Consider the following 17,224-nt stretch of genomic DNA (forward strand, 5'->3'; position numbering starts at 1 on the left):
CAGCTGGTTACATAAAAAGCGGGGGAGGGGGATTAAGACATTTAGTCTAGATAACACCATCTTATCTACTTTCTGTTAAATAATATTTCTTTTAAGTCAAAGTGTCTCAAAGTCATTCATTTCTTTTCCCCATGAAAAGTCCAAGAGGAGTTCCCAAATTATTATTATTATTGGTGAATGTCAGCCGTGGTTTTTTTTCCTTAATTATCCAATTTACTCCATTAATACCCTCCACCATTTCTCCAGACTGAGTAATAGCAAATTCTCCCATCTGTGTCCACAAGTCTCTCCACTTGTGATCACATATTGGAATAATATTCCATAATTCTTGTCCTGTGTATTTAAGAACTGTGCGACTCTGCATGCTTTGTTGTTAGTTTACACCTTCCTTTAATAAAGGATTGAATCTGGCCATTCTCATGTTTTTGCTCAAATCCTCCTTTGGGCCTGCAGTTCAGGACAGCGTGCTTGGCGTGCCTTGTGTTCATCCACATTTGAGTGGAGAAAAATGATTGGTGAAAAAAGATAATGTCTTGATTGGACTAGGGCAAGAAGGCTCACCAGATCTTTGGCTGGAGCTGTCCAAACACCCCAGCTAAATTAGAAAACTGCCTTTGTACCAGGCCTGGTGTTTTGATATCTCAAGATTGGGTCTGTCATAACGTAATTTTTACAACCACCAGAATAAGTCTAGTGTCATGAAAGAAAAGCAGAATTGTTCTCCGCCGCAAAAAAACAAACAAAAACCTTTTAAACGGTTTAAAAACATTTGTCTTAAAAGAAATAGTGATGGTGAGGTGAACGTTACTATATTCTGAATATAATTTTTTTTAAAAAAAAATCAACAGCAGGATTTAGTCATTAACATAATTTAATGGTTGGCCTATGTATCTATGGAATAAGTCTCCTTTTCTTGGGCCCTGAATACCAGAGAAAATGCAATGGTTCCTATTATCTGACGGCCCCATGCACTGAGATTAGGAAATGAATATCTTTTTAAAGGTACCATTACCATCTGATGTCAGATTATTCTGTGAACCGCCTGATATTCTGTGAACAGCTCTGAGACCCCCAGGTATAGGGTGGTATGTAAATTCAATAAAATCATCATCACTACCATCATCCTGAATTAGTGATAGGATTGTGCCTGGAATCTGACCACAATTGTGCCATTTCATAGGGCTGAAAGGCCAACACAACTTTGTGTTAGTCTTTGTTTGTTTCTTGATGCCTCTCTTTTTTGGTGGCCTTATAGATGCTTTGGAGCTTATTGTTGCCACACCGGGGAGCCAATGCTAAAAAAATAAGATGAAATTAAAAGCCACTTGACAGACTGGCTCCAATACGTTCAAAAAACCAAAGATTGAGTTTAGACAAGAGAGATGGTCTGTCAAAAGAAACATCCAAGTTTGAAAAAGAGCTAACTCACAATAAAGGAAAACATATCTCAGGAATATGTTGTTGTTGCTTAGTCATTTAGTCGTGTCCGACTCTTTGTGACCCCATGGACCAGAGCACGCCAGGCACATCTGTCTTCCACTGCCTCCTGCAGTTTGGTCAAACTCATGTTCGTAGCTTCGAGAACACTGTCCCACTATCTCATCCTCTGTCGCCCCCTTCTCCTTGTGCCCTCCATCTTTCCCAGCATCAGGGTCTTTCCAAGGGAGTCTTCTCTTCTCATGAGGTGGCCAAAGTCTTGGGGCCTCAGCTTCACGATCTGTCCTTCCGGCTAGGGATTCATCGAGCCCAGCCTTTCGCATGATGAATTCTGCATATAAGTTAAATAAGCAGGGAGACAATATACAGCCTTGTCGTACTCATTTCCCAATTTTGAACCAATCAGTTTTTCCATATCCAGTTCTAACTGTAGCTTCTTGTCCCACATAGAAATTTCTCAGGAGACAGATGAGGTGATCAGGCACTCCCATTTCTTTAAGAACTTGCCATAGTTTGCTGTGGTCGACACAGTCAAAGGCTTTTGCATAGTCAATGAAGCAGAAGTAGATGTCTTTCTGAAACTCTCTAGCTTTCTCCATAATCCAGCGCATGTTTGCAATTTGGTCTCTGGTTCCTCTGCCCTTTCGAAATCCAGCTTGCACTTCTGGGAGTTCTCAGTCTACATACTGCTTAAGCCTGCCTTGTAGAATTTTAAGCATAACCTTGCTAGCGTGTGAAATGAGTGCAATTGTGCGGTAGTTGGAGCATTCTGCCCTTCTTTGGGACTGGGATGTAGACTGATCTTCTTCAATCCTCTGGCCACTGCTGAGCCTTCCAAATCTGCTGGCATATCTCAGAAATATACAACCATTTATGAGAATGGGAAGTGAAAGAAGAGCAAGTTCAAGTTGTAATTGTGAGATGGGCACAAGATCTTGGATATAATATCTATATGGAGCAATGGGAAAGATTATAGAGGAAGGATATAAAATTCTCTGCGTGCTATAATCTTAGGGAGTACATAATGAAAATGCTTTATAGATGGCATCACACTCCAGCAAAAGTTGTTAAAATGTATAAAGGTAGATCACCAGCCTGCTGGAGGTGCAAAAAAAGAGACAGGGACATACTTACACATGTGGTGGAATTGCACAGCCATCAGGGAATTTTGGGAGAAATTATATAATGAATTCAAAAAGCTATTGAGATTTTCATTCAGAAAAAGACCAGAAGCCTTCCGCCCAGGAATAATGTCAGTGGAAATCAGAAAAGATATAAGACCATTGTTTATGTATGGAACAACAGCAGCCAGAATATTAGTGGCAAGAAATTGGAAAAATGAAACACCACCCACGATAATAGAATGGGAGACTCTTATGATTGAATACCTCGAACTGGCAAAGATGACGGGGAAAGAGGGCTCTCAAACCAGAAAGTATTCAAAGAATGGAAAATATTCAAAGACTACCTAAAAACTTATTGTCCAAGTAACAATCTCCTTGCGCAATTAAACTCATCCTTGTAAAAAAACAATGTGCAAATGTTAATTTGTTAGGGTAATAAAAGGCTGTGCTTTAACCATAAATAACAATACAAGTACAATGAGAAGCATTGGAAGTCTTTTGTTTAGAAATTCAATTAACAATTGTATAATAATGCAAATTCATGTTTTGTACATCCCCCCTTTCTTTTCTTTTCTTGTCTTCATCTTTTCTTTTTTTATCTTCATGTATGTATATATATTTGTATTTTAATTCAGTAAAGATGATTTTAAAAAAGATAAGGAGCTTGGCCTGTAAATCACAAAACTACACCAGCAAGTTCCGCTCCCATCATATGGGAAATTTGGTAAAAATGTTTCATTTTGGCAGACATAGTGATCACACATATGAAATATCATGAGTTTGGGGAGGTGTATGCCCCCTTTTAGATGAAAACAGAAGGGAGACTGCTTTATGTTGGACAACTGCTTTTAAAAAACAGTTTTAACAGAGTTCTACATTTAAATATATTGCACAATGATTTTTATTTGAAAGACACTTTTTTGAATAGCTCATTTTTCTTGTAGAAGAGAAAATTATGCCGAGTTAAACATGTTTTCTTTCTCATGTCTCAGAGAACCTAGAAGTCTGAGTAGTGATTATTTCCCCTCTAATTACCAGGTTAACTGTGATTACATTTTCTCCAATTCCCTGTTGAGCTCTAGTGGGCACTAGCAAAATTACAAAACAACAGTGAAATATAGGTTTGTATTATTTCCTGTGCCACTTAGAACTAAGGCTAGAAACAGACACAACTTCATCAATCTGTTTGCTGCAACTTCACACTGCATAATATTTGCTTGAATCAATTCCATACCAAGTGAGTTGAAATTAGGTCCCACGGAAATCAAGGTGACAAACTAGGAATGATTTAAGTCCCTTTCAATTTAGTAGGCACTATATTCAATTAGGCATGATAAACTGAGCATTTTCAGGAAAAGCTGCAGTTCTGAATAAGTTTATTATCTCCTCTGTAATTATCAAATTAACTATGATTAATTCTCCTTGTTTTCAAAGTTCCTGGGGAATGCCCATGGCCACGAGCAAAACAATCGGTTGGCACTGAATAAACCATCCATATCCCTTTGCACTATTAAGAAAAGAGAAAAAGACAGGCAGAAATCTGTCATTCTGAAATGCAAACCGTCACATCTGCTGAATAAGCAGCCATTTGAATCTAATTCCAGGATTCACAGCTCCTTAAACAGCAATGCTGGAATAGGTGAATTTCTTTCTAGAAATCAGATTTTAATAGAAAATGATGGTGTTAGTTGCGTTAGTATTTGTGCTATTGCCTCAAGCAGTGTGCAAGCTTCCAAATGCTAAATGTAGTATCAGGGACCCTCTTCCTATTCTCCACAAGTATTATCAGCCTGGAGATCTCAATATCGCTGGCATTTCTTCGCAAAACTTTGTGTTTTCAAGTCCAATGACATTTGAAAAACCTCCCTCTACTGAGCTCTTTGGTGATATCATGTAAGGAGTTTATAAAATGTACCTGTTCTGATAAAATTATTGCAAGCATGGCTTTGTGGATAAGCATTTACATTCACCATAATCTTCTTTCGAATTGTCTGCTGTGGGGTAATCTATTTCCTTATCTGCTATAACTTGTTGTATATAATACAAAGTGCAATAACTGTCCTACTCAAGAATTGGGTCAGTCCTATATTTGCACTTCTGAACTAACTGCCTGGAACAGCCTATTAAATTGTAGGGGAATGATATTTTAAACTGCATTGTCTGTCAGATATTCTAGATTGGATAACAATTTACAGGCAATTATTACCATCCTGGATTATCATCCTGGTACTTTCAGTATATCTTCTTTTGTTAAATATATGGTATCTGATGATTTCAAAAATTGGAATAGACCTGATTTAAGCAATACAAAGCCCCCCAAATTTCTATTCTACCTTGGCCTTCTTTAGCCTCTACTAAGAGCCATTATTAGATGCATATTGAGAAGAGTAAAGGAGATAAATTGCCAGTGGATGCATGACCACAGTCAACTGACTCTTTCCTGTATATGAGCTGTAATACATAGCTTGATGAAATGCCACATTGTATTGAAATGTGGCCCATATAATCTGCAGCAGATGAACCATTTTGTGGCATGTAACTCTCCTTACAGGGTATTGACCCAGCTCTACCAGCACATCGTGGCCTTGGCATTTGCTGTAAGGGAAATCAATTTAAACCCTCGACTCTTACCCAACATCACTCTGGGCTTCCAGATCTATAATAGCCAGTTCAGTGCAAGCGCAACCTTTCAAGCTGCAATGGAACTTCTCTCGACTCAGGAAAGATTAATCCCAAACTACAAGTGTGACACCCGGAGCAACCCAGTAGCAGTCATCGGGGGACCTAATTCCAACATCTGCCTCCATATGGCAACCATCTTGAGCAACTACAAGATGCCACAGGTAAGCTTTGCTCATGAGCAGGATATATGAGCAAACCATGTGGTGCTTCTCTTGGTTTATAGATGTGGTTTGGAGGTTAAAATGGATGTGGCTGAAATCACCCTGGAAGCCTTGCAGGGAAACTTGACTATGGGGAGAATGTCTACATTATCTCAGGTCCATTCAGCATAAATAGAGATTTCTGTTTTAGAGCCTATATATACCTTTATCTTAATTTTGTTTTTTTAAAAAATATTCCCAGTCTTCAGACTGTGGTGAGTGTCTGTACCTTTGGGCCACTACAAGCAGTAGCACTTCCCCCCACCATAAGTTGGTGGGACAGCTGTGTATGTTCCAAGAGGTGTCAGGTCTCATCACAGACATGCCTTAGCTTCAAGACTGATGGATCCCTTCTATTTCTGAAGCACACCCATGTGGATTTTGAGAGGGACTTTTTTGCAAAACCCAAGGGGCATGCTGGAGGCTACACAGAGGACAAGATAGACAAGAAGTCCTGTTGCATGAGCAGCAAACCCCTTTGGCATTCATTGATGCTACCATCAGAGTTTATGATGAGGTTTGATTGGCAGAAGGTTCAAAAGAAAATGTTGATGCTTCTTAGGTGATATTTTGTGAGAAGCATTATGATTTGGTAGTATAGTAGCTGTATTGACAGAGATACACACATCAACCTACAAGAACATGGTAATATGAGAACTTACTGTTTTATTTTAATGTTTCTTCAGCTTGCATATGGTTCTGCACCAGTCCTGGATACTGAAAACCAAGGTGCTTTCATCCAACAGATGTTCCCAAATGGGACTCACCAATATATGGGGATTCTCCAGTTACTTCTTCATTTCAGGTGGACATGGATTGGGGTGCTCTATCTGGATGATGACAACGGAGAGAGGTTTGTGCAGAATGTGCTTCCCATCTTCTCCCAAAAAGGCATCTGCTTTGCCTTCATAGAATGTTTACCAAGACAAGGTTCCTCCAGTGCTTTTGGTGAAATTTTGGGCAAGGGGATCAACATGACTGTGGGAATCATGGCGAGCACTGCCAGTGTGGTGGTTGTGCATGGTGAAATTCAGACCATGCTTGTCTTGAGGACATTGGTCCAGTTTTGGGAATTTAGTAGTGGCCTAAAGAATACCAAACTCCTGGTTATGACAGCTCAAATGGATTTCACATCATTTCATTTGCAAAGACAGTGGGATATAGACTTCATCCATGGTGCTCTGTCTTTTGCAGTTCACTCTAAAGGGGTGTTAGGATTCCATAAATTTATTCAGAACAGGAACCCCATTTCAGAAAAAGAAGACAAATTTCTTAGAGTATTCTGGGAACATACATTTAACTGTCTTCTCTCTGACACCAAAGTAGACATGGCAAATGAGGAATTCTGCACAGGAAACGAGAAGCTAGGCACTCTTCCAGCATCAGTTTTTGAAATGAGAGCAACTGCTCACAGTTACAACATCTACCTGGCTGTTTTTGCTATAGTTCATGCCCTGCAAAGCATGGATTTCTCCAATTTCAAAAAGAAAGCAGTTGCAGGAGGACAGAGAAAGAAGTTTCTCATCAAACTGCAATGGCAGGTAAAATGCAAAGAGAAGTGTGGTCCCTCTCTGTGCCAAGTCTGGATTTGGGGCAGCTGCAAACTTTCAGTTTCTCACTGATCCATTTTTCAACTTGTTTTCTGGTGTTTCTTGCTCACAGTAAACACATTAAACACTGGTTTAGCAACCCTTCTTTCTTTCAGGACCAAGACGTGCAGTGGCCTCTAATTTGAATGCACAGTATCTCCCTTTTACTAGATATTTGGCCATCCAAGTTTCTTGGAGCATGATAAAGTCAAATGCTTGATGAAATAGTGATCATTTAAAGAGCCCAGTGATCCTAGTTTGAAGTTTGTTGTATTATTGCCTTGATTCTCTCTTAAGCTCTCTCTCTCTCTCTCTTTAACTCTTCCCTTTAGCTCCAACGTTTTCTACGAAATGTTTCCTTTAACAACAGTGCTGGGGAAAAGGTTTCATTTGATCAACATGGGGCCTTACAATCTGGATTTGATATTATAAATTGGGTCACATTCCCAAATCAATCTTTTCTTAGAGTCAGAGTTGGAAGCATAGACCCAGATGCTCCCCAAGCATTCACTATTGATGAGGATGCCATTGTATGGCCTAATATCTCTTACCAGGTAAGGATCCATGAAACTTTTCAGATGGTTCTCATTATTTCCCCAAAGTTTAAAAAGCGGTTTATTCTTCAGAATTGGAACCAACTTTGCCTCTTTGAGAGCCAGTGTGTTGTAGTGGTTAAGAGTGGTGGACTCGTAATCTGGTGAACCGGGTTCGATTCCCTGCTCCTCCACATGCAGCTGCTGGGTGACCTTGGGCTATTCACACTTCTCTGAAGTCTCTTCAGCCCCACTCACCTCACAGAGTGTTTGTTGTGGGGGAGGAAGGGAAGGAGAATGTTAGCCGCTTTGAGACTCCTTCGGATAGTGATAAAGCGGGATATCAAATCCAAACTCTTCTTCCTCTTCTTCTTCTCTTTCTCATGTCAGCTAGATGAGGCTCGTTTATCTTAAGCACAACCAAGGTGGAAGTTCAATCAGTCCTACTGCATAGAAAGTAACTCCTAAGACTCAGGCAGATTTATTATGCCATGCCAACATCAATCTCGTTCTCTGCTGTAGAATAAACTATATCATTTGTTGTTGTTTAGTCGCTTAGTCATGTCCGACTCTTCGTGACCCCATGGACCAGAGGACGCCAGGCACTCCTGTCTTCCACTGCCTCCCGCAGTTTGGTCAAACTCATGCTGGTAGCTTTGAGAACACTATCCAACCATCTCGTCCTCTGTCCTCCCCTTCTCCTTGCACCCTCCATCTTTCCCAACATCAGGGTCTTTTCCAGGGAGTCTTCTCTTCTTATGAGGTGGCCAAAGTCTTGGAGCCTCAGCTTCAGGATCTGTCCTTCCAGTGAGCACTCAGGGCTGATTTCCTTCAGAATGGAGAGGTTTGATCTTCTTGCAGTCTATGGGACTCTCAAGAGTCTCCTCCAGCACCAGAATTCAAAAGCATCAATTCTTCAGCGATCAGCCTTCTTGATGGTCCAGCTCTCACTTCCATGCGTCACTACTGGGAAAACCATACCTTTTACTATATCATACAAACTATCTAAAGCTATTTTTTGAATGTTAAAATATTCTGTGCTTTCTTTTATGGACAGTCGCTTCCCATTTCTCTGTGCAATGACAATTGTCATCCAGGTTATAGAAAGGGCAAGAAGGAGGGGAAGCCATCTTGCTGCTATGATTGCCTTCCATGTCCAGAAGGAAAGATCTCCGACCAGAAGGGTAAGCATGATAATGTATCAAGTTCTCCGAAGTATTGCATGTAGTCCACTGGATGCATGTCGGGCTGACACTCATTTGTCTAATGATTCTAAAAAACATTTGTAGTTCAGTTTTCCTTATATTTTCCTACAGATTTTTGGATTAGAACTCGATAACAAAGCTCAGAAAAAAGTGAATTCTGAAGGTTAACAGTTTTTTCAGTACTTGTTTTATTTCAGGAAGAATGAATAGGCAATTTTTATTGGAGATGCTATTATTGATCAGTTTGAAGTGAATGGATACATGAAAACAAAGTCCTTTTGGAATAAACTATTGTCAATGCCCATAGGTTTAATTCACAAGTTTACTTACTTGTCTTCAAAAACATCAAATATATGTCAAAAATATCAGTACAATACCTTGCTCTGTCCAACTTAGAAATAACTTTAATTTATAATCAAAGCAGACAAATATTGCTCTGGAGAGCTTCATTTACACCCTTACTCCACAGAGTTTGAGAACAAAGAAACCCAAAGGCAACTCCCTTCAAAATGGAGATTTGCAACCAAAAGCCTTTGTCACATGATCTAATGTTAATCACTCACGTGTTAGCTGCTAGAGAACAACAACCAGTTAATTATCAACTCAGTTAAAGCTCAGAGAGAGCTTTTCTTGCTGTTCTTTGGCTTCAATGGAATCTTCAAGTTAAGGCCTTTCACCAAAACAAACTGGCAGTGCCATTCCAGTGTGAATTAAACCAATTATACTTAACAAATCTATATTACAACCCAAACGGAATGATCCTTTCCTCCATAAATCATTTCAGTTTGATGGTGATGGTTAAGAGAATACAAACTGATATATGTAATATGCAGCTGTATATTATGTCACTTGACTAAAACAAAATAAATGTTTTGATATATACATCCAGGCAAGATGGCACCTCTTCTTGCTGTTCTTTGCCTTCAACTGAAACTTCGAATTAAGCCCTTTCATCGAAACAAACAGGCAGTCCCATTTCAGTGGGAATTAAACCAATTATACTTAGGTAACAAATCTATATTACAACCCAAACGGAATGAACCTTTCCTCCATAAATCATTTCAGTTTGATGGTGATGGTTAAGAGAATACAGACTGATAGGTGTAATGTAGGCAGCCCTGAAGGCAGCCCTGTTCCTGGAAGTTTTTAATGTGTGACATTTCAGTGTATTTTTGATCTTTGTTGGAAGCCACCCCGAGTGGCTGGGGAGCCCAGCCAGATGGATGGGGTACAAATAATAAATTATTATTAGTAGTAGTACAGCAGCTGCATTTTATGCCACTTGACTAAAACAAAATAAATGTTTTGATATATACATCCAGGCAAGATGGCAGCAGAGGCATTACTCCCATTTTATCATGGACAAAAAGCAGCACTGGTATTTCCTTGTGCCACTGAGCTCTTAGCATTTGACTGCAATGTACTGTATCATGTTTTAACCTATTTGCCTTCATTTTGGTTTTTCCAATAACAGAGCATGTACAACAAAATGAAACGTGTTTGAAAACTACATTTTCTTTTTTCAGACCTGGATGCCTGCTTCCAATGTCCAGATGGACAATATCCAAACAATGACCAGGATTCATGTATTCCAAAATATATAACCTTCTTGTCCTATGAGGAAAGATTGGGCCTCAGTTTGGCTCTTCTTGCTCTCTCCTTGTCGTTCATCACAGCTTTGGTGCTGGGAATCTTCATTATGCACAGGGACACTCCCATCGTCAAAGCCAACAACCGGAGCCTCACCTACACTCTCCTCATCTCCCTCATGCTCTCCTTCCTTTGTGCTTTGCTCTTCATTGGCCAACCTGAGAAGGCAACCTGCCTCCTCCAACAACTTGCTTTTGGCTTCATATTTACTGTGGCTGTATCAAGTGTGCTGGCTAAAACCATCATTGTTGTCATAGCTTTCCGGGCCACCAAGCCAGGGTCTAAAATGAGAAAATGGGTGGGGAAACACCTGGCCACCTCAATTGTTCTTTCCTGCTGCCTGATTCAAGCCATTATTTGTACTGTGGGGTTGTCAATCTCTCCTCCATTCCCATATTTGGACATGCACACAATGCGTGATGCAATTGTACTGCAATGTAGTGAAGGTTCACCTCTCATGTTCTACTCTGTGCTGGGCTTCTTGGGCTTCCTAGCCATTGTCAGCTTCAGTGTGGCTTTCCTAGCCAGGAACTTGCCTGACAGTTTTAATGAAGCCAAGTTTATCACCTTCAGCATGCTGGTTTTTTGCAGTGTGTGGTTGTCCTTTGTTCCCACCTACCTGAGTACTAAGGGGAAGTACATGGTGGCTGTGGAGATCTTCTCAATCTTGTCCTCCAGTGCAGGCTTACTGGTTTGTATCTTTTTCCCGAAAAGCTATATAATTATGGTGAGGCCTGAGTTGAACAACAGAGAGCAGCTAATACAGAGGAAAAAATCATCATTGTAATGTGGTACTCCACCCAATTAACGTTATTCATCATTTAACCGCATTGTAAACAATGGAAATTTAGTCATAGCTAAATATCCACCTTGTCATCTATAAAACTCACAATGCAATTCCAACCAAATATACTTATCCTCAGCTAAGTTGCACTACTATTGCAGCCCCAATCGTGAGAAGAAAATGAAAGAGAGAGACAAGAAAAAGAAAAAGAGGACAGAAGAAGAGAAAGAGATAGAAGCAGAAAGAAGACGGGAAAGTAAGAAGAGAAATAATTGAGAAAAGAAAAGAAACAATTAAGGGGGGGAAGAACTTAATGATTTTCCATCAGCTGGTTACATAAAAAGCGGGGGAGGGGGATTAAGACATTTAGTCCAGATAAAGGATTGGATCTGGCCATTCTCATGTCTTTGCTCAATCCCTCCTTTGGGCCTGCAGTTCAGGACAGCGTGCTTGGCGTGCCTTGTGTTCATCCACATTTGAGTGGAGAAAAATGATTGGTGAAAAAAGATAATGTCTTGATTGGACTAGGGCAAGAAGGCTCACCAGATCTTTGGCTGGAGCTATCCAAACATCCCAGCTTAATTAGACAACTGTACCAGGCCTGGTGTTTTGATATCTCAGGATTGGGTCTGTCATAACGTAATTTTTACAACCATCGGAATAAGTCTAGTGTCATGAAAGAAAAGCAGGATTGTTCTCCCCCTCAAAAAAAGCTTTTAAACATTTTTAAAACATTTATCTTAAGGGAAATAGTGATGGTGAGGTGAATGTTACTATATTCTGAATATATATATATATATATTAAAAAATCAACAGCAGGATTTAGTCATTAACATAATTTAATGGTTGGCCTATGTATCTGTGGAATAAGTCTCCTTTTCTTGGGCCCTGAATACCAGAGAAAATGCAATGGTTCCCAATTATCTGATGGCCCCATGGACTGAGATTAGGAAATGAATATCTTTTTAAAGGTACCATTACCATTTGATGCCAGATTATTCTGTGAACCGCCTGATATTCTGTGATCAGCTCTGAGACCCCAAAGTATAGGGTGGTATGTAAATTCAATAAAATCATTATCACTACCATCATCCTGAATTAGTGATAGGATTGTTCCTGGGATCTCACCACAATTGTGCCATTTCATAGGGCTGAAAGGCCAACACAACTTTGTGTTAGTCTTTGTTTGTTTCTTAATGCCTCTCTTTTTGGGGGGCCTTGTAGATGCTTTGGAGCTTATTGTTGCCACACCGGGGAGGGCTGTGAAGCCTACTGAGTTCTGCTGATATGTCGGGGGGGGTATTCTTCTGCACCTGCACAGTAAATGCTAAACATGTGATTAACTCCCCAGTAATTATCAAATCAACTGTGATTACAACCGCTTCTGCAAATATCATGGGAAATTCTACTGGCCACTGGCAAAATAGTAAATTCTGATTCAAACTAGATATTAACATCTGCTGTGCCATCAATCTGAGTGCTAACAAACTGCACTCTTGAACGTCCCGGCTTTTAAGCTCAGCTGACTGAGTGATTATTCTGCTCAGATGATGAAACTAGCAGGCACTCAAATGCTAATGTGGGAACTGATAAAATGGTTTCTCACTGGATGGTTTTCACCCAAGATTATTCTATTTGGAATACTGGCATTAGTGTGGCTGCCTCAAGCTGGTTGCAGACTCCCTGTTCTTAAATCTTGCAGGGATGAACATACTCCTAGTCTTCACAACTATTATCAGCCAGGTGATCTCATCATTGGGTACATTATTTCACAGATCTACATATCTTCTTACCAAACAACATTCACAAAACATCCCTCTCAGGATGCACTTGATGAGCTCATGTACGGAGCTAGGTTTTGATGATGATGATGATGATGATGATGATAATAATCTTTTCAGATAATATTCTCCGGATGGTTCTATGAAGATGAGCTTTAGCTTCAATCGTTAGGGGGATGACCTAAGCTCATTCCTTACTTCCTTTTCGGAAAGGCATTCTGCCTCTACCGCTACCTTTTGGTATATTCTTATTTGCTGTGCTGTTGTAGATGATAATATTAGCATTAAAAGTAGTAATAAATGCAGATATTCTCTGACATTACTTCTCTTAGTAACCATGTGGACAATTTCTGAAGCTGAGTTTACAATTGCTAAGCCCAATCCTATTATTTGTAAGTATGATCAGTCCTGAGACTTCACTGTTGCTGGCATTATTTCTCAGATTTACATTAGAGTAAGCTTTTAATAGATTTTATCTCTGTTGAATTTCTTGAACTTGCTGCACACTGCTGAGAGACTGTTGTCAAAACATGTGCTACTCCCCTGACATATTTAGAAGGCAGCTGGGCTGCCATTGACTCTGGATGGCTTCCACTTGAGGTTAGAAATGCACTTATTTCTTAGTTTTCATGACCACAATTATCAGTTCCTGTTGTTGATCATGTGAGCTTGAGGTATCTTTTAACCTGATTTTTTAAAAACTCAACAGCTGGATTTTCTTGATTATAGGTGACAGCCAACTAAATCATGCTAACAGGAGATGCTTTGAAATCAGTATCTGTTTATTCCAATGGATCTGTTCTGATCAGCCTTGTCTCTCACCCCATATATTTACTAGATATTGTCTTGTATTTTCATGATGTGACCTCCTTGATATTTATCATAGAAGTGGAAAGCAGTCCGAAAAAATAATCAAACTTCCATTGTAGGTTTCTGACTCAAAATTACCAGAACATCCTGGCCTTTGTATTTGCTGTTAGGGAGATAAATTGCAACACTCATATCTTACCCAATTTCACCCTGGGTTTCAACATCTATGAGAATTATTTCCATCCAATATCTACACTTCAAGCCTCTATGGAAGTCCTCTGCACACGGGGAAGATTTATCCATAACTACAAATGCGAACCCCAGAACAGTTTGGCAGCGGTCATTGGGGGACCTGACTCTAATGTCTGTCTCCACATGGCAGTCATTTTGAACAACTATAAGATTCCACGTGTAAGTTGGCTACCCAAGGAACTGGAAGTTTATAAATCTGGGGTGGAGGCAGGAAGAGGAGTGTCTTAGAGAGTCAGGCTGCATGCTGCTTAAGGAACAAATATACACCAAGGAAAAATAATCCTTAAACTGGCTTCATGTGCAGTTCCAAACTGCCGGTGTTTGCTTCCCCGCTCCTCCACATGCAGCTGCTGGGTGACCTTGGACTAGTCGCACTTCTCTGAAGTCTCTCAGCCTCACTCACCTCACAGAGTGTTTGTTGTGGGGGAGGAAGGGAAAAGAGATTGTGAGCCGCTTTGAGACTCCTTAAGGGGAGTGAAAGATGGGGTATCAAGTCCAAACTCCTCCTCCTCCTCCTCCTCCTCCTCTTCTTCAAACTAATATTCCTTTTATGACCTCTGTTAGTCCAACTCCCTATTCACTGCAAGAACCCACAGCATTCCTAGCAAGTGGACATCCAGCTCTCCTTAAAGACCGCAGATGATTGAGAAATGCAGAAGCAGTGCTGGAGAGTCAGACAGGAGTGTAGGTCAAACAAAATTGTGGAATCTTTACTGCCAATTTAGCAGTTTGAAAGCACCTCAAAGTGCAAGAAGATAAATAGGTACCGCTCTGGCGGGAAGGTAAACGGCGTTTCCGTGCACTGCTCTGGTTTTGCCAGAAGTGGCTTAGTCATCCTGGCCACATGACCCGGAAGCTGTACGCCGGCTCCCTTGGCCAGTAAAGCGAGATGAGCACCGCAACCCCAGAGTCGGCCGCCACTGGACTTAATTGTCAGAGGTCCCTTTACCTTTACTGCCAATCCATGGGGGTGGAGTCCTCTGCAGCAACATTTATTTTTTTAAAAAAAGAGAGGGTCCCTTAGACCTAGTAACACAGTCATAGGAATTGGGGTGGGGAAGAGAGATATGTGAAAATGGCCTCTTGGACACAGCAGCTGAGTTGCCAGCCTGATCACCATTTTGCAATATGCACAATGTCCTGGATCTAGCATTGTTCCGGGGATTTGCAATGGTGTTGGGAACAGGAGAAGATGATGGTAAAAAAATAATATTTTGAGGAAAAGCCTGCAAAGTAGTTTTCTCTTCCTACAGGGATAGATGAGAAAAAGAAAAGGAATAACTGTGTTTTGATAATGCCCAGGTCCTCTCTAGAGGGGGACGGGAATCCTTCTGCTTAATAACTAGCCATCAAAGACTAGGTCTGTTTATGACCTCAATGGATGATTGGAAAAAAGCATTACATTTTGGCAAATGTCTCAATGTATTTGGTGTGGGAAATCAGGTAATGGACATCAGGGGAAGACAGCCGCCTCTCTCTTTGATCTGTACAGCAACATAAAAATGCAACTCAAAACACAGCAAGGAGAACTGACTTTGCTGCTTTTTCAAACTACTAATGTGTACATATCCAGAAAAAGAAAGAAAGTTGCACAATCATCTTTCAAATTTTATTTTATTTTTGAAAATACCTTTCCCACTCTTCTCGTTTTTCTTGATTTTCTTTAGCTCACCTATAGCTCCGCTCCAGAAACCACCAGCAACCCCCAAGCTGCTTTCGAGTACTGGATGTTTCCAAGTGCATCCAGTCAACACAAGGGTCTTCTCCAATTACTGCTGCATTTTGGGTGGACATGGATTGGAGTGCTTTATTTCAGTGTCGCAAGTACAGATATATTTGTAGAGAAGATGCTTCCTATGTTTTCCCAGAACGGTATCTGCTTTGACTTCATAGAGAAATTTCCCCGAACAGATTTTTCCAGTCAGATTGAAAAAACCTTGCAGAAGGTGATTGGAACATTTAGGGTCATCATGGGAAGCAAAGCCAATGTGGTGGTCTTCCATGGTGAAACTCATACTATGATAGTTTTTAGAAATTGTATTCAGTATTTAGAGTTTTGTGATCTATCGGTGAACACCCAAGGTAAGGTATGGCTTATGACAGCTGAGATGGCTTTCACGTCCCTTCCTCTTCAAAGAAGATGGAATGTAGACATCCTGCATGGTGCACTATCCTTTGCTGTTCACTCAAAAGAGGTGCTGGGGTTCCATAAATTTCTTCAGATGAGAAATCCTGCTTTAGAAAAAGAAGATGGCTTCATCAGGTTCTTCTGGGAAAAGGCATTTGAATGCTTTTTCCCCATATCCATGGTTGACACGGAGGTTGATGAAATCTGCACTGGAGAGGAGAGGCTGGAAACTCTCCCTGCATCTGTTTTTGAAATGAGCATGACTAGCCACAGCTACGGTGCCCACAATGCAGTCTATGCTATCGCTCATGCTTTGCATGCCATGCAGTCATCCAGATTCAAGTGCAGAGCAACAGCGGATGAAGGAAAATGGAAGTTTCTTAATCTACATCCATGGCAGGTAAAGTTCTGAACTTAAAACTATCATAGATCTCACCCTATCCATGGGTGAAGAAACAAACCATCCTTGATTGTTTATAAATTAGTGGTGGGCAATCTGGCTCTGCCTTAATTTGCAATTTCCTCAATGACTTCAGAATCTGACATTATAAACTCACACAGAAGTTGTATTTCATAATTATATTAGAATTAAAATTTGCTCCAATATGAGGTGGCCTGTGGACCTTTTAAGCCAGGCATAGGCAAACTCTGACCCTCCAGTTGTTTTGGAACTACAATTCCCATCATCCCTAGCTAACAGGACCAGTGGTCAGGGATGATGGGAAATGTAGTCTCAAAACATCTGGAGGGGCAGAGTTTGCCTATGCTTGTTTTAAGCACTCTGCTCCTCATTTTCTTTATCTTCCTTAATTGTACAAGTCTGTCTTGAGAGTCTTGGAAGCAAATATGCCCAATGCACTCTTTACAAGTGGGCCTGTAACTGTCCTTGGGTGTCACGGGGATGTTTTACAAAAAGAAAGGCAGCTTTCATCTATTATTGTATATGTATATTGAATTTTTTTCCTCTTAAGAATGCATCCTTGACATGTTCCCTTGACATGGTTTTCTCCATGTATTCAAAGAATACATGAAAAAGGGGAGTGGTGCTA

General features: G+C 40.4%; 1 protein-coding gene across 1 annotated transcript; it reads left to right on the plus strand.

Moving 5' to 3' along the window:
- Positions 1-4,236: 4,236 nt before the first annotated feature.
- LOC128404246 (vomeronasal type-2 receptor 26-like) lies at positions 4,237-11,207 on the plus strand. Its single transcript, XM_053369738.1, has 6 exons — positions 4,237-4,454; positions 5,113-5,404; positions 6,130-6,984; positions 7,365-7,586; positions 8,623-8,749; positions 10,297-11,207. Exons 1-6 carry the CDS (start codon positions 4,237-4,239, stop codon positions 11,205-11,207), a joined length of 2,625 nt encoding a protein of 874 aa, XP_053225713.1.
- The last annotated feature ends 6,017 nt before the right edge of the window (positions 11,208-17,224 follow it).

The sequence above is a fragment of the Podarcis raffonei genome, chromosome 16, assembly GCF_027172205.1.
Source record: "Podarcis raffonei isolate rPodRaf1 chromosome 16, rPodRaf1.pri, whole genome shotgun sequence".
NCBI classification, from domain to species: domain Eukaryota; kingdom Metazoa; phylum Chordata; class Lepidosauria; order Squamata; family Lacertidae; genus Podarcis; species Podarcis raffonei.

Excerpts from the sequence above, each read along its gene's own strand:
- LOC128404246 (XM_053369738.1), top strand. The coding sequence starts at position 4,237 with ATGATGGTGTTAGTTGCGTTAGTATTTGTGCTATTGCCTCAAGCAGTG. Across the intron at positions 6,985-7,364 it reads TCATCAAACTGCAATGGCAG|CTCCAACGTTTTCTACGAAA; the intron begins GTAAAATGCAAA and ends TCTTCCCTTTAG. Across the intron at positions 8,750-10,296 it reads AAAGATCTCCGACCAGAAGG|ACCTGGATGCCTGCTTCCAA; the intron begins GTAAGCATGATA and ends TTCTTTTTTCAG.